The following is a 22,753-nucleotide window of genomic DNA, read 5'->3' on the forward strand; positions in this document are numbered from 1 at the left end:
AAGTCAGTCTTAAGAGAAACCACAAGAAGAGCAAGAGTAGCAAAATGTTAAAAAAAAAAACCTCTACCTCACAAACATGCTGTGAGGATCAGGTGAGCGGACGCAGGTGTGAGGACTCACCCAGTCCCAGCGAGGGGATCAGCACCGTGAGCAGGTCTCTGGGCGGAGCAGGGCATACCTTCTGCTCACCTTGGCTGACCCCCAACCTTCTCTAGCCTGGCAGGCTCACTCACCGCATTGTGGCCGAAGAACTCACAGTAGCAGCAGTCACAGAACTTCCCATCTCTCTGGTGGGTGGAGGATGAGGTACAGGAACTTCGCTCAGAGCTGCTATCCTCTTCCTCACCCAGCCCCTCGTCTGCCTCACAGGACTGGGGCAGCTGACAGGCCACGCCACTGTGTGCAAATCTGTGCCCCTTGCACCCAGGGTCTCTGCTGAGGGGGAGAGACAGGCCCAGAGGTGAGGCAGGCCGATGCAGGAGCAGGTTGTAGCAGGAAGCATCCTGCATCTGCCATCCCAACTGCCCACCACCCGCCTCACTCCACAGAGGTCTGAGGCAGGCTTATCAGTGCCTCTTCCAAGAGTGGGTTGACACCTGTTGCCCACAATGGTCAGGGCCCATCATGACCACAAATGCTGCACTTGCAGAAAGGTATCCTTAGGGCTCCCCTGCTTGTGCCCACTGTGTGCCCGTCTCAGGGCACTGTGTACACCTCTCTCCCTTCTCCCACTTCCTGTTTGTTAAGTTGGGGACTGTGTCTCTTCTATTTTGGGGTTCCAGGGTATAACATAACCACCATGCACACAACATGCTTCATAAATAGGTCTGAACTAATCAGTGGGCTGTTGGCTCCCCTGAACACTCAAGGTGGTCAATGAGGTCAGTCTCTTTTCACTTTCTAAAGTCCTTATGACCAAGTCATGCTCTGCAGCAGTGGGAGCTGCTTTAACCACAGGGCATTGAGCTGAGGGAAAGCAAGTGTGTTTTTTGGGCCAGACTATAATAGCTACTGCTTGTGCCAGACTGGATTCAGCATACTATTTCTTTTTTCTTTTCTTTTTTTTTTTATAGACACAGAGTCTCACTTTATGGCCCTTGGTAGAGTGCCGTGGCATCACACAGCTCACAGCAACCTCCAGCTCCTGGGCTTAAGTGATTCTCTTGCCTCAGCCTCCCAAGTAGCTGGGACTACAGGCGCCCGCCACAGCACCCGGCTATTTTTTTGTTGCAGTTTGGCCGGGGCTGGGTTTGAACCTGCCACCCTTGGCATATGGGGCCGGCGCCCTACTCACTGAGCCACAGGCACCGCCCTCAGCATACTATTTCTAACCAAGCCCCAGGTCCTGCTAATTAAGTATCATCATTCCCATTTTGCAGTGGTGAAGACTGAGGTTCAAGGTGCCTTTTTGCCTCTGCCCAACAGAAGGCCAGGACTCAAACCCATGTCTCTGTGTGCAAAAGCTCATTCTCTCTCCCTTTAACTATTCTGCCTCTGGACTCTGGGAAGCACCGAGGGCAGCCTGTGATACAGAATATTTTGCTGAGGTCAGGATGACACATTGGCCCAGAACATTCCACAACTGGAGCTGGGAAGAACCACAGCTCTTAGCTAAGCCAAGAGGAGACGGAATGCTACACGGTCTGGTCCCAATGCTGTGGCTCAGGTGGCATGGGAGCTGAGAGCAAGAACGAAGTGCCAGGAGCTGTGTGGACAACCAGTTCCCAGGGCAATCCAACATAGCCCATCTCTGTTGTTAGAAAGGGCAGTAAGCACATGGCAAGGATTCAAAAAGAGGGTGGCAGGAAACATTATCAGTGATGCTTACAGAAGTTTATTCCAAGTTGCCTATTCTTTATTACATTAGCAAAACTGATTCTAAAAAAATTAAAATACCCAAATGCTCTGAAGGATATGAAAAAATTAGCACTCATTATTGGTAGTTACATTAGAGAGCCCTCCTCAAAATAAAATAAAACACGAAAACACAAACACCCTTAACTGAGAACATTTTTTTATTCTGAGGAATCTATTCCAAAAAGAAAAATCCAAAAGCGGGGGAGGGGAAGCCTTACGCACAGACATCTTTAGAGATGCTTTTTATAACAAAATGTTGGAATGATTAAGTGTTCAGCAACTGAAGTACAGTGAAGTGAACTATGATCAATGTTCCCCACTTTTAAAATTGTGAGCTAAGAACACCACATAGGAACACAACATGCTGAAGAGGTAATGCTAAATAAGAATCAGAGCGACCTGGTTAGTACTTGGATGGGAACTAGGCCTACTGTGCCAATACGTATATGTGGTTGTATATCTAGTCTTTGAAAATTAGGTCAGCTTAAGGAAGTGGTCAGTGTAAAGAGGCGGTCAACTATGGAAGTTCTACTGTATTAATATAACCTTTCTTAGCACTTAGAGCTATTTCTAGGCGACTCCCCAAAGGACATAAGTTCTCATTCAAAAATAAATTCAGGGGTTGAGGATGCTTATTACATCCTCATTTATTATGGTTAAAAATCTGGAAATGCCTAAATGTCTAGGAATAGGGAAAGGATAAAATAAATTATACTAGAGCTATATAGTAAGACATTATTTGGCTTACTAAAAAGGTTTTTGAAGAATTTTTACTGGGGAAATGATATGATAAAAAATAATCACTACACAAAAAAGTATACTAAATAGGGACCTAATTGTGTTATTTATATAAAGAAATATGAAGAAAATACATCACAGTGGTAGAAATTTAGGTTGTGAGGACATTTTTTCTTTATATATTCTGAATTGTTCCAAATTAAAAAAAAAACCACATACTTCTTTTATAATTGAACAATCTATTTATTTATTTGTTTGTTTGTTTTTTTGAGACAAGAGTCTCACTCTGCCACCCTGGGTAGAGAGCCATGGCAGCATCATAGCTCACCGCCAACCTCAAACTCTTAGGCTCAAACGATCCTCTTGCCTCAGCCTTCCAAGTAGGTGGGACTACAGGTGCCTGCCACACCACCTGGCTATTTTTTGTTCTCAAACCTGTGAACTCAGGCAATCCACCTGCCTTGGCCTCCCCAAGTGCTAGGATTACAGGCATGAGCCACCATGCCCAGCCTGAATAATCAATTTAAAAAACCATAGTCTAGGCTGGGCATGGTGGTTCATGCCTGTAATCCTAGCATTTGGGGAGGCTGAGGTGGGAAGATCACTTGAGGCCAGGAGTTCAAGACAAGCTGAACAATGACGAGACCCCATCTCTATTTAAAAAAAAAAAAAAAAAGGGCGGCGCCTGTGGCTCAGTCGGTAAGGCACCGGCCCCATATACCGAGGGTGGTGGGATCAAACCCGGCCCCAGCCAAACTGCAACCAAAAAATAGCCGGGCATTGTGGCGGGCGCCTGTAGTCCCAGCTACTCTGGAGGCTGAGGCAAGAGAATCGCTTAAGCCCAGGAGTTGGAGGTTGCTGTGAGCTATGTGAGGCCACGGCACTCTACCGAGGGCCATAAAGTGAGACTCTGTCTCTACAAAAAAAAATAAAAAATGCAGTAAAAAGAAAAAAAAAAAAGAAGAAGAAAAAAAAAATTAGCTATGCATAGTGGCTTGCACCTGTAGTCCCAATGACTCAAGAGGCTAAGGCAAGAAGACTGCTTGAGCCCAGGAGTTTATGATTGCAGTGAGCTATGATGATACCACTGCACTCTACTCTAGGCAACAGAACAAGATTCTGTCTCACAGAAAAAACAAAATTAACAAAAATAGTCTACCCTTTAATTTCCATCCCAAAGATATCCTCATCAAGGTCTTCTAAAATTCTAAGTTCAAGTAAGCAGGAGTTTGCCCTTCACATTGCACACTTACCTGTGAGTGCTAGGGACTGGCTGAGAGCTTGATGGTGGGAGGACAGGCCCACTGCAGTGCTCACCACAGTGCCCGCTGCAGGGATGGCCACACCCTGAGAATGGTGGAGGCATCTTCAGGAGCGGCATGCTGGTGGAGGGCAGGTAGGAACTCTGACATGGCCCTGGGGTGTGGGGGGCGGCAGCAGCAACTGGGCACTCTGAAGCCTGGGCAGGAAAAGGTGCTGCTGGGGTGGTAGGCAGCAGGTGTGGGTGAGGTGGGGAGGCGAAGGAGCCAGAGTGAGACGGGACCAGAGATGCTGGCTGGGGGTGGTGGCCAGTGGGGCTGTTAGGGGGAGCAGTGAGGTCTGAGTGCTGGTGGTACTCCGAGATGGGGAAAGCCTCACCTGTGGGTGGAGGGAGCAGAAAGGGATCAGAATGGGAGCCTGGACCTGAGAAGGAAAGCCCGGAGGCTCACTGCCACCACATCCCATTTGCTGTGACCAGAAAGCAAAGCCACTGAGCACAGGGGACCCTGAAGCTGGAGAGGATTCTGTGGGCAGCTTGGCTAGTTAGTTTCCAGAAGAATCCAGGCTCAAGGAAAAAGGTACCATGAATATTGGCGGGAAGGTCCCACCCCTCTGCTATGGCATGAACAGAGGATGTATATTCTTTCAGGGTCTCTCCAGGATCCGCCTGTTCAGAGGTATTCCTCAGGCCTGGGGCAGGTCTGTGAAGCCAAGGAGCAACCAAGGCTCTATCGCTGGGCCATGGAGACTAAAGTAGTCAGGGTATGCCAGAATTCTGTGGGGGAGGGGGGGAGTGTCCCAGATTTCAAAGAAGTGGAAAAGGCTTGACAACTTTCTCTGCACCGAAATAAATGGAGTTATGTAGTGCTCAACTCTCATAATTCTGGGGGCAACACCACTTTGAAGAACTAAGCCTCTCCATTTAGAAGTGCTACAGTAACATATTTATATAATAAACCAAGAGCCCACAGGTTTTTTTTTTCTGGGTCTGAGAATTATCTGAGTCTAAAGAAGACTTACACAGCTACTAAATTGGCTAATGACCATTACAGCTTGCATTGACAATCTTGTGTAGACATCAGTGCTTTTATATCTATCTCTCAGGTACAGAAATCAAGACGTAGGAAGACAAGGTCACTTAGGTCCTCTAAGTCTTACTTCTCTGAGGGCCGTCCCAGACTCTACTTTCTACTCAGAGAGTGCCCACCAGGTTCCCTCTTAGATCCAATGTGAAAGCCAATAACAGCTTTGAGAGGAAATTTTTCTCTATCAGCAGAGAGAGTCCTAAGGAAAGGAGTTCCATAGAGTCTAGGATGTCTTTGCTTCCATGAAAACAGTTCCACTTTTACTTATTTTGGTAACTGATCTTATGATCTGTTTGAACAAAGTGGAGAGGAAAACATAGCTATCTACATTTATGGGGCTGGCTATCTCCCGATCTTGGGAGACTCACCGGCAATGGTAGGAGGATTCCCAAGTGAGCTGCCTGGCACAGCTCCACTGGAGTGTGGGGAGTTCCAGAGGCCCAAGAGCTTATGTGCTGACAGGAATGAGCTGGGATCCCAGTCTCCCGAGTTCCCATGGCAGGAGGAAGAGGACGAGGATGAGGATGATGAAGAGGAAGACGAGGACGAATGTGAGTCACCCCCACAAGACTGCGATTTGCAGGATGTATGTGACAAGGAGATCTGAAGAAGGGGGAAGAAAAAGGCTCACGGTCAAATAGCAAACATCAGAGCTGACCCTCTGCTACATCAGCTACCCTAAAGAGCCCTCCCTCCTCCAGGCCCCTGTGCCGCCAATCAGTCCAGCTCCAGGTGCAGGGACAATGAGGGCTAGGCAGCGGCTGTGATGCTCCCAGCTACATGAAGTGTGTGGGGACTGGGGAGTCTGTGACAAGGGCAGACTGCAAACTGTGGACCTATGGAGAGTAGTAAAAGCTGCCAGAGAGAGGACGGGCCCTTCAGTCATAAGTCTGGAAGCTAAACTGAGCCTTGGTCAAAGAGAGGATCTTGGGGGGTGGGGGAAGAGGGCGGGGGCTAGGCTGCCAGAATGCTGAAGGCAGCAGCTCATATGAAGGGGCAGAATCACAACCTACCAGCATCTATGAGCAGGCCCTCGTCCTGTGCACAAACTATCCAGCGAGGCCAGTGGGCTGCCAGAAGCTTCTTTCTTCCCCCCAATCTGAACCTGAGCTGTTAAGGCTGTGGCAGTGCACCCCAGCAGCCTCAGTGCCTGGGCATAGAGGCTACCTGAGGAGAGCCACCTGAGAGAAGGAGCAGGCTGACTTCTTTAGGGAGCTAGCCCTCTTGCATTCAGACACCTGCCTTCAGTGGTTACCTACCGCCACTGCGTGTTCTTGGTCTGTCTGTCTTTCATCTTCCTCCATGCTCTTTCGGCAACTCTGGCAGACCCATAGAGGCATCTCGCCTAGAAGATTCTTGACGAGCTTTGGCATGAAGTCAGGGGGCAACTTCTCACCCTGCAACACCAGTCCGTTTTGAGAAGGGCCTTCTTCCCAGCCTTTGCGTTCCCGGTGACATAGCAGGCAGCAAGTCTGCATAGAGTGGCTGGAGGCCAGGGGGACCTGTCCAACAGACAGAAACAGGGTTTCCCAGGAGGGGAAAGACTCTCCTTAGAAATAATGGTAACGGTATTAGTAATGTCACTTATTACGTGCCAGGCACTGAGTTAGGCACTTCATATACATGACTTAATTTTAGTCCTTGTAACAGCTCTGCAGAGGAGGTGTTCTAATTCCCATTTTTTTTAAGATGAAGAAACAGATTTCAAGAAGTTAAATGAGTTGCCCAAGGTTATAGAGCTAGTGAGTGGTTGAACCCCAGTGAGTCTAACTTCAAAGCTCATGCTCAAACATTCTAATGCCCTGGTGCCCCCAAATCTTAAAGAGAAGATGCCTTTTCCCTCTCTAGCATGTATGGGAGGGGCCACAATTCTTGGCTGCTTGTACAGCCTACAGCCTAATCCCCATCTGGAAGGAAAGTATGCTTTCAGCCAGTGGAGAGTTTAGGAAAACATGTGGGTTTTCTGAAGAGCTGCACAACTCCTTGAGGATCAGTGACATTTTGGAGGAGGGGTTTGTATAGAAAACTCTATTGAAACGTGTGCCAGAGGGAAGGTAAGGCTCTGGTTGGAGCTCTTGAAAGGCAGTGAGTATGGCGTAAAGAACCTGGGCTCTGGAGGGTCAGATGGATATGCATTCCAATCCCTGCCTGACCACGGATTAGCCAGGAGACCTTGAGCAAGTTATTTAACTTCTCTGAGTTCCAATTCCTACCTATCTTGCAGAGTTGTTGTGAGGATCACTGCATAAGCAGATACAATGCCTGTCCCTGGGCATGCCCACAGCATGGGCCCAAAATAGTCATTTCTTGGAAAACTTTTCTTTCTAAGTCAATAGGTTTTCTTCCATACTGAAGGGTCCTGACTGGGAGACTGATTACATTTAATGACCCCAATTAATGGCTTTCTTATATTCTGCAACTTAGTCTTCCCTCCCACTCTGACACTGGGCTTAGCTATGTCACTTTCTTTGGCAAACAGGATGTGAGGAAACAGGCTGCCTGTCATAAACTTTAAAAGCTGGTATGCATTTCCACTTGCTTCACTGCATGGCTGGGCTTGCTCACTTTTGCACCTCTGCCATGCCATGAGGGTGTGACCAGGCTAGATATGTACGGAGAAAGCAGAGATTTCCACGCTGATCAGCCAGCTTATCAGAGATAAATGAGCGAGCCCAGGTGAGATCAGCTGAGATCAGCCAAACCTGTTCAGTTCAGCAGAAACACCCAGTCAAGCAGTGGACTCCGGAGAAATAGTAAAATGGCATTGCTTTAAGCCACTGGGTTTTTGGGCAGTTTGTTATGCAACAATAGTTAACTGACATACCATCCAAACTTACCCACCACTAGGTAACATGTGTTTGCAGAAACCTTAAGGAATAAAAAGGGTATCACCCTCATCCTACCAATAAAACAATGCCATCATCTTTCTTTCTTTCTTTTTTTTTTGGAGACAGAGCCTTATTCTGTTGCCCTGGCTAGAGTGCAGAGGCATCATTATAGCCTGCTGCAAACACAAAATCTGGGCTCAAGCAATCCTCCTGCCTCAGCCTCACGAGTAGCTGGGACTACAGGCATGTGCCACTGCATCTAGCTAATTGTTGTTCTGTTTTGTTTTCTTTCTGTAGAGATGGGGGGTCTCACTATGTCACTCTTGGGAGAGTGCCATGGTGTCACAGCTCACGGCAATCTCAAACTCTTGGGCTTAAGTGATTCTCTTGCCTCAGCCTTCCAAGTAGCTGGAACCACAGGTGCCTGCCACACCACCTGGCTGTTTTTTTTTTTTTTTTGGTTGTTGTTGTTGTAGTTGTCATTGTTGTTTTAAGCTGCTCTGGGCTGAGTTCGAACCCGCCAGCCTCGGTGTATGTGGCTGGCGCCTTACCCACTGACCTACAGACACTGCCTATTTTTGTTGATGCTGTTATTGTCATTGTTAGTAGGCTCAGGCTGGGTTCGAACCTGCCAGCCCCAGGGTATGTGGCTGGTGCCCTAACCCCTGAGCTATGGGTGCCGAGCCTGTGGTCTCACTCTTACTCAGGCTGGTCTCAAACTACAGACTTCAAGTGATCCTCATGCTTCAGCCTCCCAGAGTGCTAGGATTACACACATGAGCCACCCCATTCATCCATCTTTCTTGCATGAAATCACCTTTCTCACAATGAGTTGGCAACAGGGTATCTTAAATCTGTAATGTACAATTACACTGACTTGGGTCCCTGGTTTCTTGAAAAAGAAGGAAACCCAACAGTAGTACCAGGAACATAATGAAACATTTGGGGGAAGTACAAAGAACTCAAAAGAGTACCAGAAAGATAGAAATTTAACATGTGCAACTCACAAAAAATACTGCCTAATTAGTCTCTGCCAAGGAAACATTTCATTGAAGCAAGGCAATTGCTTAATGGCAACTACAAAAGAAACCCATTGATGGTGAGTAACTTCTTATGCAAAGGGATAAAAAGTTGATAGAGAAAGATACTGTTCAGAGAAATTAAGGGAAAAGAGGCCTTTCTGATAACTGTACCCAGGAGACTTTCCACAGCTACAAGACGCCATAGAAATTCTAGGTAAAGGACATGAGGACAAGTTCCTTTCCCTGTCGTTGATGTTGAACACATTTTAAGGCAAACACTATGACATTTAATTTTACAAAACGGTTTCACTTGAGTGCTAGGTTACATAAGCTGAAAATCTTGTACAAGTAAAACTATTCTTGAAATTCTTTTTATGGCCTATAAAGTACAATATCCAGTCATCTCTTGGTACCTGTGGAACCAACCCCCATAGACACTAAAATCTACAAATGTTCAAGTCTGTGATACAAAACATTATGATATTTAAGCCGGGTGAGGTGGCTCACACCTGTAATCCTAGTATCTGAGAAGTGAGGTGGGCAGCTCACTTCAGCCCAAAAGTGTGAGACCAGCCTGAGCAAGAGCAAGACCCTGTCTCTAAAAATATCCAGGTGTTATGGCGGGTACCTGTAGTCCCAGCTACTCCAGAGGCTGAGGCAAGAGAATTACTTGAGCTCAACAGTTTGAAGCTGCTGTGAGCTATGATGACACAGCACTCTACCAAGGGCAACAAAGTGATACTGTCTCAAAAAAAAAAAAAAAAAGTATGATATTTGCACATAACCTAGTACATCTTCTCATAATCTCTAGATTACTTATACTAGCTAATATAATGTAAATGCTCCATAAAGAGTTGTTTTTACTGCCTTTAGGAAATAATGAAAAGTCTGTTCATGTTCAGTACAGATGCAGCCAGCCAGGTGTTTTCTGAGTAATTTCCATCCACAACTGGTTGAATCCACAGATGCAGAAAGTTGTACGATGAAGAACTCAAATATCTTAAGCGCTTCTTGTTTTTTTTCTTTTTGAGATAGAGTGTCACTATGTCGCCCTGGGTAGAGTGCTGTGGCATCACAGCTCACAGCAACCTCTTAGGCTTAATAATTCTCTTGCCTCAGCCTCCCAACTAGCTGGGACTACAGGCACCCACCATAACACCCAGCTATTTTTTGGTTGTAGTTGTCAATATTTGGCAGGCTGGACCTAGATTCGAACCCGCCAGTTCCGGTGTATGTGACTGGTACCCTAGCCGCTGGGCTATAGGTGCTGAGCCACTTTTTTTTTTTTTTTTTGTGGTTTTTGGCCAGGGCTGGGTTTGAACCCGCCACCTCCGGCACATGGGACTGGCGCCCTACTCCCTGAGCCACAGACGCCACCCCACTTTTTGTTTTCTTAAGCAAATATATAATTCTTTCAAGTTAACCATGTAACTAAACTAATGTGACTCTACCTAGTGCCAAAGTACTTGTTGGGAAGTGTTGGGGCACAGTGAGATTAACACTGGCTTTGCCGTTAACCTGGGCCTCCATAACTTACCAGCTATATGATGCTAAGCAAGTTCTACTTATCCTCTCTGTTTGCTCATGTGTAAAATGGTATTAAGTCCTAAATTGCGCAGTTGGTTGTGAGAATTAAATGCAATAAAGCCCCTAGTCTAGTGCCAGGCACAAATACACTGCTCAACATAAGGTATTAATTAATAACATCATGGGAGCAATGACAAACAAAGAAAGGGCCCTATATTTTATAAGAATGCAAGAGTCTCTCACATGTGATGAATCTAAGGTGACTAATTAGAAATCTTAACCTCTGTCCTTAACCCTATGAAGCCATTCTTTAAGTTTCACATATTCTGTACTTTCCTATCTCATGCTTTTGCTAAAGGGGCTCTACTGCTTAAAATCCCCTTCTGCCCACATTTACTAATAAGTAGCTCAGCAGGGTTCAAAGACCCAGCTTAAACTCATTCTCTTCTAAGCTTTCTCTTACAATTCACCTCTCCTCCCCCATATCCTGCTACGTTATACTTTGGTTGCAGTAATTGTGCCTTCTATTTAATTTATTTACCTGTGTCTTCTACTAGGTTGTGTTCCCAGAAGGCGGGCACCAGGTCAGATTCCAGTCTGGATCCCTCGCAGGGCATAGGCTCTGCTGGGCATGTAGTAGCTAAATCAGATTTGTTTGGTGTCCCCTTTGCAATGGAGCTGGCAGGCAGCTTAGGGAGACAATGCTTGAAATTATTGCTTTCTATGGAGAAAGGCCCATCTCTTCACTGTTGACCTCTACCAGAATGATTCCAATTTAAAGTGTGGAAGAGTGGAAGACTACATTCTTCACAGATGACAATGAGATGCCCCTCATTAATGGAAATAATATGATTCTCCCTAGAGCCAAACTGGTACACCAAATAAATGAGACTAGCCATCAGTGAAAGCAACTTTACAGGACAGGCTGTCTTTCCAATTAAAGGAAGAAATACAAGGCCTGAAAAGATAAATAAGACCTGAAAAGCTACATTGCATAAAGATGCCCATAGGATTATATGAAATCAGAGATACAAAGCACTTAAAGGAATTCAGGCAGTAGGCACTCAAGCTATTACCTAGGCCCCTTGGTTCTGTTCTTAATAAGTCTACACTGGAAATTAGCTTATCCATTGTCTTCTCTGAGTTTAGTATACTTGAGTTCTTCTTTCAGGCCCAGGCAGTTTGCAGCCACTACTAGGGCTGATGTCTTAAAACCCTAAGCCCTGATGCCTGTCCCTGGGTACAATGCCTTGTGGAACTGGGAACTTTTCTTTCTTTCTTTTTTTTTTTTTTTTTGTAGAGACAGGGTCTCACTGTACCGCCCTCGGGTAGAGTGCTGTGGCGTCACACGGCTCACAGCAACTTCTAACTCTTGGGCTTACGCGAGTCTCCTGCCTCAGCCTCCCAAGCAGCTGGGACCACAGGCGCCCGCCACAACGCCCAGCTATTTTTTTGTTGCAGTTTGGCCAGGGCTGGGTTTGAACCCGCCACCCTCGGCATATGGGGCCGGCGCCCTACTCACTGAGCTACAGGCACCGCCCAGAACTGGGAACTTTTCTTTCTGACATTTTCACCTCTGCTTTAACTGCCAGAGGTTGATAAAAATCCCAAACCCAGCTGGTGTTATATTCTGTCAGTAATAACATTCTTCCTTCTAATTTTTGCTTTGGCAGAGAAAAGCTTATGGATCAGAGTTCCCTTTGACTGTGATCTCTTGCCATTTTCCAAATTCTGACAACTATGACCCCCTTATGCCCTGAAAAGTCATTCAACCCTGACTTTCAAATAACTATTCACAAGCTGTATTTTTAGCACCTGGCACAGTATTCCCATACTAAGAACATGATCAGTAAATGTTCATCAAAAGAATGAAACATTCAACCATTTTTTCATCATCACAAAGGCTGACGGAACTGATTCTTAAACCCAGCAGCTCTGGGCAACAACTAATTGTTCCTGCTCACCTCAGTTTAAATTTCAGAGCCTCTGAAGGTACAGGTCCAGCCTTGGCCAAAATATGGGGGAAAAGGAAGAAGTTCTAAGAGTTTTTTGAGCAGATTTTGGATCTGCTCCAAAAAGGTCCAAGATAATTTTGCTTCACTCTGACTAGAACTAGAATCTCTGGAGAGGGTGAGACTACTCACATGGGATTATGATATAGTGTGCCCAGCCCCACAGAGAGCCAGTGAACTCTAAACCACTGCAGGGCCCAGGGACTGGCATGTGTAGCCAATTGAAATCAGTGTTTCTATTCTCTATTTCTATTTCTATACCTGACAAGACGTAAGACTTTTCTGATTTAGGGCATTCTAGTTCTTCTTGGATACAAGAGAGATAAAAATTAAAGAAACGGAAGGTCATTCTTTTCATGGAACACCATTTTTCACCTGAAAGAATGACTGACTTGTTATTCAGACTTGGGTACTGGCAGACATTTTGTCAAAAAATAAACAAATGGGGCGGCGCCTATGGCTCAGTCGGTAAGGCGCCGGCCCCATATACTGAGGGTGGCGGGTTCAAACCCGGCCCCGGCCAAACTGCAACCAAAAAATAGCTGGGCGTTGTGGTGGGCGCCTGTAGTCCCAGCTACTCGGGAGGCTGAGGCAAGAGAATCGCCTTAAGCCCAGGAGTTGGAGGTTGCTGTGAGCTGTGTGAGGCCACGGCACTCTACCGAGGGCCATAAAGTGGGACTCTGTCTCTACAAAAAAAAAAAAATAAATAAACAAATGAACAAAATGAGCTTGGCACTTCAAGGAAAACTGATAGTATTTGTGGTCAATGATAAAATTTAGCCTTTCAAGTAAAAATTAAAACTATAGAAAACTTGTATCCACCACCATGAGCTTGACAGCTTCCTAATACTTAAAGACTTTTCTGATGAAGTTGGTGGTGGTATTAACAAATGTTACCTTTTGATATTATAAAGAAATGGGAAAACACTTGGAAGAGCTGCAAGAGTCAGTGACTCTACTTTCCAAATGATCAGAGCATCATGTTATAGAACCAACACCCTAGTAAAAGCTCCATTCAAAGTACTGGGCTGAATGGACTAATGGATTTCTTTTTTTGTTTTTTGAGACAGTCTCAAGCTATTGCCCTAGGTAGAGTGCTGTAGTGTCATAGCTCACAGCAACTTCCAACTCTTGGGCTCAAAATGATCCTCTTGCCTAAGTTTTTCTATTTTTAGTACAGATGTGGTCTTGCTTTTGCTCAGGCTGGTCTTGAACTCATGAGCTCAAACAATCCACTTGCCTTGGCCTCTCAGAGTGCTAGGATTATAGGTGTGAGCCTAGTTTTTTTTGAGACAGAGTCTTACTTTGTTACCCTCAGTAGAATGCCATAGTGTCACAGCTCACAGCAACCTCAAACTCTTGGGCTCAAGTGATTCTCCTGCCTTAGCCTCCCCAGTAGCTTGGACTACAGGTGCCGGCTACAATGCCCAGCTATTTTTTTTAGAGATGGGGTCTAGATCTTACTCGGGGTTTTTTTTTTTTTTTTTTTTTTGAGACAGAGCCTTAAGCTGTCGCCCTGGGTAGAGTGCCGTGGCATCACAGCCCACAGCAACCTCCAACTCCTGGGCTTAAGCGATTCTCTTGCCTCAGCCTCCCACGTAACTGGGACCACAGGCACCCGCCACAATGCCTGGCTATTTTTTGGTTGCAGTTGTTATTGTTGTTTGGCAGGCCGGGGCTGGATTTGAACCCACCCAGCTCTGGTGTATGTGGCTGGCGCATTAGTCGCTTGAGCCACAGGCGCCAAGCCCTTGCTTAGTTTTTTTTTTTTTTTGTAGAGACAGAGTCTCACTTTATGGCCCTTGGTAGAGTGCCATGGCATCACACAGCTCACAGCAACCTCCAACTCCTGGGCTTAAGCGATTCTCTTGCCTCAGCCTCCAGAGTAGCTGGGACTACAGGCGCCTGCCACAACGCCCAGCTATTTTTTGGTTGCAGTTCAGCCAGGGCCGGGTTTGAACCCGCCACCCTCGGTATATGGGGCCGGCGCCTTACCAACTGAGCCACAGGCGCCACCCCCTTGCTTAGGTTTTTATGAATTAAAATCATTAATGGATTTAATGTAAATGAGTATAAAGACATCTTTTATACAGTCTCTAATTTCATATTACAAATTATATGACAATCATCTTTAAGGCTACTAAAACATGCCTCCTTTTTCCACTTATACATCTGGGAGAAGCTGGGTTTTTTTTCATACGCTTCAACCAAAACAGCATATATGAGAATCCAGTTTTATTAATACGGATGAAAAGAAATGTACAAAAATGAAAACAAGACTATTCTTCTAATTTTGTTTTTTTTCTGGAAAATACAGTTTTCCTTTAAAAAATTGTTACTTATGTTAATGTGACAGCTTTATTTATTTATTTTTTGAGACAAGTCTCAAGCTGTTGCCCCGGGTAGAGTGCCGTGTGTTACAGCTCACAGCAACCTCCAACTCTTGGGCTTAAGCGATTCTCTTGCCTCAGCCTCCCAAGTAGCTGGGACTACAGGCGCCCAGCCATTTTTTTTTTTTTTGGTTGTAGTTACCATCATTGTTGTTTGGCGGGCTGGGTTGGATTTGAACCTGCCAGCTCTGGTGTTATGTGGCTGGCGCCCTAGCCGCTTGAGCTACAGGCGCCAAGCTAATGTGACAGCTTTAATATTGTTATTCTTTTTTTAGAGACAGAGTTTCACTTTGTCGCCCTCGGTAGAGTGCTATAGCGTCACAGCTCACAGCAACCTCCAACTACTGGGCTTCGGTGATTTTCTTGCCTCAGCCTCCTGAGTAGCTGAGACCATAGGCACCCGCCACAATGCCCAGCTATTTTTTGTTGCAGGTTGGCTGGGGCTGGGTTTGAACTCGCCACCCTGGGTATATGGGGCCAGTGTCCTACTCAAGGAGCCACAGGTGCCGCCCAATATTGTTATTCTTAAATGAATTAGTAACTAAATATTTTTAAGCTTTCTCAGCTTTAATACTTAATTTGGTAAATATCAATAGATATAACTAACATAAAACAAAAGCTCGCTTGGGTTCTCAATAATTTTTAGGAGTGTAAAAGGGTCCTGAAACCAAACATTTTGGAAGCTGCTGATGCAAAGTCTTCATGGTACCTGCCATGGTGCGTATGTTATGGGCAATAGTGGTCATTAACAATTATACATTTTACAGCATATCAGAGTAGCTCTTTAAGGGCATGATAATTTTCCACCTTGGCCCCTCTGTCCACAATTTGAGAATAATACTAGTTACCAGACTGGGCAACTATTAAGGAGGGCTCTGAAGCTGGATTAAATTTCTAGCACTCAACCTGGTCTCATTTCTTCTATGGTTTTCTTTTAGTATCCAGAGTTTATGTATGTTTGTACAGGATTTTCCCAAGACACATGCTGTATCTAACCAGCTACCCTGCAACAACTTTCAAACTCTATTCTGAAATGGCCTATTAGAGTACTCTACTCTCAAGGTACCCAACTCCCAGAGCTTCACTGTCACCAAGGCAGGCAGAGGACAACAATAGCTGCTAAAATTCCCTTTCAGAAGCAGAGAAAATAATTAATCCCCAGTCTAGAAAAACTCATCAGCCCAGTTATCATCACTCACTTTTCCACTCACCCATACATTCCCTGATTCAACATTCTCAGAGCCCCTATCCCCTACCAACCATTGTGCTGTGTGCTGAGAAACATCTACTTTTTGGCAAATTCTTACTCATCACCTAAGATCCTAGTTATAGGACAAGGAAATTTTGCTGGCCCAGACTAAGTAGAACTAATTCTTTTTAGTATAGCCTCTATCACACTGTCTCACAGAGGTATTCTCTTTCTGCACCTCATCCCCTGATAGAATGTGAGCTCTCTGGGGGTAGGGTATAGATTTTGGTCATTTAAGTATGCCCGGGAACTTAAGACTGGCTTGGGCCTAGCACACTGCAGACATTCATTGTAATAAATGGATGAATGCTTAAAGCCCATCTGGTTCATGTCTCAGCTGCCTCACACAAAGGACAGAATTTAAAACAGTTGGTTAGGTGTGGTGGCACATGCCTCTAATCCCAGCACTCTGGAAGGCTGAGGTGGGAGGATCACTTGAGGCCAGGAGTTGAACTGCCTGGGCAACATAGTGAGACCCATCCCTACAAAAACTTCCCAAATGAGCTGGGCACAGCGTTACATGCCCGTAGCCCTAGCTACTCAAGAGGCTGAGGCAGATGGATCACTTAAGCCCAGGAGTTCAAGGGGACAGTGAGCTATATAATCAATCTTGCCATTGCACTCCAGCCTAAACGACCATGTGAGACCATGTCTCTAAAAAACAAAACACAGTCAAACCAGCCTCTTTTCTAACATGCTATGCTAAAGGCATAGCTACATCACTAAGCCACTGGCAATCACTGCTAAGAATTTCAAACCTAACAATCAGAGCTGTAGTAATTCTCAGAGAGCTGACACAACCCTCCCTTAGTGCCCTGAAGCTTTACCAAACTTCCCCACAGAGTTCCTTCCAGGAAAACAGAACATCTGTTTGATATCCTCAGGCCAGGTTGTGGAGAATCCTCTCTGGTTATATAAACTGAGTTGAGGATCTGATACACGTATCTGACTCTAGTGATTCCTTACCCCTATAAGGCTAGCTCATCCATTAAACTTGCTTCCTGAGTGCCATTAACCACCAGGAAGGCCCAAGCTGCAGATTTACCTGGATGCTCAGGCCAAACTGCTACTTTAAAACCAGCCCCAGCATGGGATTCTCATACAAGAGTTGTGAGTTCAACTCTCAATATACTGTTATTCAATACAGCTGAGCTTCAACTTCCTCATTTATGATATGGGAATAAAACCATTTTTTCACAGAGTTGTGAGGACAGAAGGAAAAAAATTATGTAAAGTACCTGGCCTGGGCCTGGCACACAGTAGGTGCTCAACACCCGTTAAGTTTCTTTCCTCTTCTGTCCTGAAAGAAATGACAGGGAAACTAAGTGAGACTTGCCCAAATCAAATTTATTACTTGAAGCATAGGACAGAGGACTAGATAAGTGACCTTCAAGGCTTCTTTGAACCCCAAAATCCATCTTTTCTAGCTATAATTTCCTAGTAAGAACCTTCAGTGTTTGCACTCCCTCCAGCCCCTTCTTTCTACTTCAGTTTCTCTGAATCTTTTTTTTAAGAGTAGATAGATAACTCACCACTTTAGAATGGAGGGGAAATCATAAAAAGAGGTAAGACCCTGGGGTAGGAAATAAAGGGGAGATGGCCTATACGCCTGCAGTATGTTCACCCACAGGCTGCATAAGCTCAAACCATCCAGAGTTCGAAGGATGAGGGTAGAAGGGCACAAAACCAAGATGGCTATTCCTGGGATATAAGCATATATGACTGACTCTGCTTAGTTCTTTTCTGTTTCTGCACATCCTACCATGAAGGACCAGTAAACATTCTTTTCCCCCCAATATATAAAGCACAAAGCCTTCATGCATGCTCTTCCCTCTCCCTCTTTTTTTTTTTTTTGGCTTAGTCTGAGTGTTATATTCTGGTTAAGTCCACAAGCAGAAGATGAATTCAGCTTTGCTCTGGGAGGTCCTAACACTTTTTAAAAATCTCTAGAACACAGCTTATCATATACATCCTACCTAGTGGTTGAAATCTTTCTTCTCTACAATACTGTGAACTTTTCAAGGACATAGCCTCCGTCCCACAAGTCACTGTATTGCAGTCATTCAGAAAAGGCTGTAGCATGCAGTAGGCACGGGGAAGCATTTTGATAAAGGGAAACTAGCAGTTGGGGAATATTAATAAGGCAGACCTGAAGGAAGGTTTTTGTTTTGTTTTTAATCTAAGATTGTTTTTATTTCTGTTCGTGGAAAGGCTCCTCTTTGGGAAGAGTCACTCTGTGAAGAATACCTTAGTTTTCCTCAAAGATCCCCATGGCACAATTTAGCAATTCCCAGATTCAGCCAGATGTCACAATAACCTGGGGCAATTCAACAGTAGATTTCTGGGATCTAGACCTGGAGACTCTCTTGTAGGTCTGGGATAGGATCCAGCAAAGCACAAGGAATCTTATGATTAGCTAGGCTGGGAGGAGGGAGGAGGAATCAAGCAACCACAGCTGCCTTTCCTATTGAGAATTACTTCCTCACACATTATAAAAGAGAATTTGCTGTTCATTTTTCTATTTAAAACCTTTCATTGATTCCTCACTGCCTGTAGGATAAAACTCAAACCTCTTTGTTTTCAAGAATCTTGCTAACTCCTCCAGCCTGATCTCTCCCCACTCTGCAAATGAGTTGGGTAACTTTCATCTCTGGGTCTCTGTATATGCTACTTCCTTTGTTTAGATCCCTTTCTCCCATCATGTCCTCTGCAGAATAGCTACTCCCATCATGTCCTCTGGAGAACTGTTACTTAATCTTGAAGATTCAGTTCTGAGAAACCTTCTCTTCCTCATCCTTCCCTAGGCTGTCATGTTTTGGGTAACCTCAGTACTAAGTATCTAAAATTTACTCATAGCTACCACTTGTGCTAAGCATGCAGGACTTATCGGACCCTAACATTAACCCTATAAGCCTGGACTCACTTTTATTTTTTACACAAGAAAACAAACCAAGAGGCTGAAACATTTCCAAAGGCCACTTAATAGAAGCTAGGATTTGAATCTTTACTCAGAGGAAGCAGATTCTATACCTTCCTCTAACATTATTGCAATTACTATACACATATTCTTTAGACCAGTGATTTTCAACCGATGTGCCAGGAGAGGACCTTAGCTGTGCTGCAAAAAGTTTAAAAAAATCATTAGTTAAGGCTGGGCATGGTGGCTCATGCCTGTAATCCTAACACTCTGGGAGGCTGAGGTGGGTGGATCACCTGAGCTCAGGAGTTCAAGACCAGCCTGAACAAAAGCCAAGACCCCATCTCTAAAAATAGCTGGGCGTTGTGATGAGCATCTGTAGTACAGCCACTTGGGAGGCTGAGGGAAGAGAATTGCTTGAGTGCAGCAGTTTGAGGTTGCTGTGAGACATGATGCCCTGGCACTCTCCCAAGGTAACAAAGCCAGGCTCTCTCTCCAAAAAAAAGAAAGAAAGAAAAATCATTCAGGTTAATGTGAAGGTACAAACAACTAGGTTTAATATTTGCAATTAAATTATTTTTTAAAGACATTCAAAGCATAGTAAGTATGTTCTTTTTTACTTTTTTTTTGAGCAACATAATTTAAGTATGCCAAGGAAGTTTAACTATAGGTTCAAGTGTGCTTGAAATAAAAAAGGTTGAAAAACACTGCTCTAGACCATGCGTTCTCAAACTTTTAAAACAGGAGTCCAATTCACTGTCCCTCAGACCATTGGAGGGCCGGACTACAGTTTAAAAAAAAACAAAACTATGAACAAATTCCTATGCACACTGCACATATCTTATTTTGAAGTAAAAAAACAAAACGGGAACAAATACCATCGCACTGCCTCATGTGGCCCGCTGGCCGCAGTTTGAGGACCCCTGCTTTAGACTATTAACTCCTCATGGGTAGGGACCATGTCTGATTCTCTTCTGCATTCACAGCTAGCCAAGGTTCTGGCATAGATCTGGGATTAGTCAATGTTTGAGGAATAAAGGTTAGGTGGGAGGAAGACCGGGCATCACAGCATGTGTGCAACAGCTGGCCTAAATGAATGAATGACTGGCCCAGGAGTAGGGGCAGGTTAACAATAAAAATGGTAGAAACGTAACATTTTTTAATTAAAATTGAGTGTAACAGCCATGCATTGAACAATAAGGACAATGTGCAATACATAACCCCGAGATGAATTAAAACATACACCTTGTTCTCAAAAGTTCTATATACAGTAAGTAAAGGTGTTAGGACCATCCATCTGATACCAGACATACCAGCTCTAGGACATTTTAAGGAAATTAAAAATTTTAAACCCTGAATGGATAAGTCTTATTCATCAAAGGGCTTTTGCTATTTTACCTGGCAAGTCTCCACTAGTTTACAAAGAGCCACCAGAGGTGGCAGGGATTCCCCAGTGTCATCTTCTTCCACTGGCAAGGGAAGTAGTACAGTCTGGGTGGGCAGTGACTCTAAAGAGGGAAGTTCCAGAGTACAGGGACTATCTCGCTCATCTGTGTATCCCAAATAAAGGCCCTAGTACAGAGGTTGTTTTGATGCTTGCTGAGTGAATTAAATATAATGAGATGGTTTTATTAGAGATATTGACTGATCATCTGCTCCAATTCCTTGAGGGAGCTCTAGGAGAACCATGGCTCTATAGTCCTTTTAAGCTAGACTGGGCATAGTCTCAGGATGCTGAAGAGACATCAGGGGTAGGAACAAGAGGTAGGAAAGGTTGAGATGACCTCATTCCCCAGCCTCCATCAACTGCTGGTTTACCTGTTAGCAAGACTCCTGGTGCCTTACTGAGTGCACACCTGGACTACATGCTGAATGGTCTGAGAGGCCAAAGAGAGTAAGCAAAAACTAGCAAGTGAGAACACTGAGGCTTTGGATGGCCACCTGGCATAGCTCCTGCCACAATCCACTCCTACTCTTAGGTGAGGGGCTTCTGCATACCAGGTGCTACATGGGTTGCTTCACATTCTTTTATGACGCTGTTGATGAGGCTGAGAGGGGAAAAAAATGTGTCTAGAGTCACAAAGCTAGAAGGAAGCTGAGTCAGAAGTTCAACCGAAGTTCACCCCAAGTCTGTAAACATTATTTCCCACTACTTTCTTCAATTGTTTTTTGAGTTTTTTTTCTTTGCTAATAAGATAGTAACTGTTTTAGTCTTCTTGTGAAATAAAAAGGATTTGGACTCTTAGGGAACAGATCAATGTGGTTTAGTGGCCTGAAACAAATGGGAGTAAGGACTTCTGGAATCCCAATTAAATTCCTGCATTTGAATGTAAGTTATAGAAGTGAGTGAAGGGGCCTGGTGAGAACCAGAGAGGCCTTAACAGCCCAGGGGTCCTCACACTGCGGGCTGCAGGCCACATGAGGCACTGATTGTATTTGTTCCCGTTTTGTTTTTTTACTTCAAAATAAAGTATGTGCAGTGTGCGTAGGAATTTGTTCATATTTTTTTTTTTAAACTATAGTCCGGCCTTCCAATGGTCTGAGGGACAGTGAACTGGCTCCCTGTTTAAAAAGTTTGAGGACTCCTGAATTGCTACAGAGACTATAGATTTCCATAGATTACTGCCTTATGGAAATGTGGGCCCAGCATCACCAGATCTTTAGAGTTTTGAGAAGAGGCACAGATCCAGATTTATAGAAAATCTTTTGAGGTTTTTTTTGAGACAGCATCTTAAGTGCTGTGCTGTCACAGCTCACAGCAACCTCAAACTCTTGGGCTTAAGAGATTCTCTTGCCTCAGCCTCCCAAGTAGCTGGGACTACAGGCATCCGCCACAACACCTGGCTATTTTTTTTTTTTTTTGCAGTTGTCATTGTTGTTTAGCTGGCCCTGGCTGGGTTTGAATCCACCAGCTTAGGTGTATGTGGCCAACGTCCTACCCACTGAGCTATGGGCGCTGCCTGGAAATGTTCTGAGCTTTAAAATACTGGCTCAAAGTAGACAGGGTTTAGAACAGCAGTGGAAGCCAGATCGCCTCACCAAAGGACGCCCAGAGGCAGAGGAATGACTAAACCCTACCCTTTTACCAGGTACTTCTCATTAGGGCACAAAAGCCTGCTTCTGGCATCCAGACCCCACCCCCAGCTAAGAGTAGGGCATAATCAGAACAGAGTTTTGTCAGTTTATTTCACCTATTTGTAGGTGTAGTAAAAAATAAAAAGTTTTGTTAAAAATCTCCCAAAGCACATCAGAATGTCCCCTCCTCCTCTTTTTTTTTTTTTTGGCCTAACAACTCTAGTAGGAGTCACTTGGGCAAATGTTTAGTTGCTCAGAGTTTCTGTTTCTTCATCCGAAAAACAGGGTAATAATACTTATATTTTTCAGTTCATCCATTAACATTTGTTAATTATGAGGCACAGGGGTACAATGGTGACTGTCATGGCTCCTGCACTCTCAGAGTTTATATATAAAAATAGACAAATAATTACATCAATAGTTAACTAATCATATTTGTGCTAATGCTTAGAAGAAATACAGGGGTAGGGTGGAAAGATAAAAAGGCATGTGAAGTGCCTGGCACGAATAAATGAATGAATTGGCAGATGAATTGGCAGGTCAAGCAGTGGAGAAGACAAGAACAAGGTAGGAACCTAGATATCAGAGGAGTTAATGATGCTTATAGCTCTTGGGAAAGCTGTGTCCTCAAAATCTTAATAGTTATCACCCAAGCTTTCTGGCACTTCCAAGTGGCAAGGACCCTAACATATTGCATGGTCTGAATGGGAAGGAGGTAGACAACAGCTTCCTGGCTCTCCCCTCTCCTTTTTTGGATAATGGCACTCCCAGGAGGACCTAGGGTAGGCTAGAG

At 44.6% G+C, this 22,753-nt stretch overlaps 1 protein-coding gene across 10 annotated transcripts in view; it reads right to left on the reverse strand.

Moving 5' to 3' along the window:
* FAM193B (family with sequence similarity 193 member B) overlaps positions 1-22,753 on the reverse strand; it is a 38,930-nt gene that overhangs the window by 14,257 nt on the left and 1,920 nt on the right. For 6 of the 10 annotated variants that reach the window (XM_053566839.1, XM_053566840.1, XM_053566838.1 and 3 more), the window contains 5 exons: positions 17,207-17,268; positions 6,200-6,442; positions 5,309-5,543; positions 3,849-4,233; positions 234-435 (listed from right to left, as the gene is read on the reverse strand). In XM_053566839.1, coding sequence (XP_053422814.1) covers positions 234-435; positions 3,849-4,233; positions 5,309-5,543; positions 6,200-6,418 — 1,041 coding nt within the window. In that variant the 5' untranslated portion in view covers positions 6,419-6,442; positions 17,207-17,268. The remainder of the gene's footprint in view (positions 1-233; positions 436-3,848; positions 4,234-5,308; positions 5,544-6,199; positions 6,443-17,206; positions 17,269-22,753) is intronic. The other 4 variants (XM_053566845.1, XM_053566842.1, XM_053566844.1 and 1 more) reach the window with 3 other exon arrangements.

This window comes from Nycticebus coucang, chromosome 17, assembly GCF_027406575.1.
Source record: "Nycticebus coucang isolate mNycCou1 chromosome 17, mNycCou1.pri, whole genome shotgun sequence".
NCBI classification, from domain to species: domain Eukaryota; kingdom Metazoa; phylum Chordata; class Mammalia; order Primates; family Lorisidae; genus Nycticebus; species Nycticebus coucang.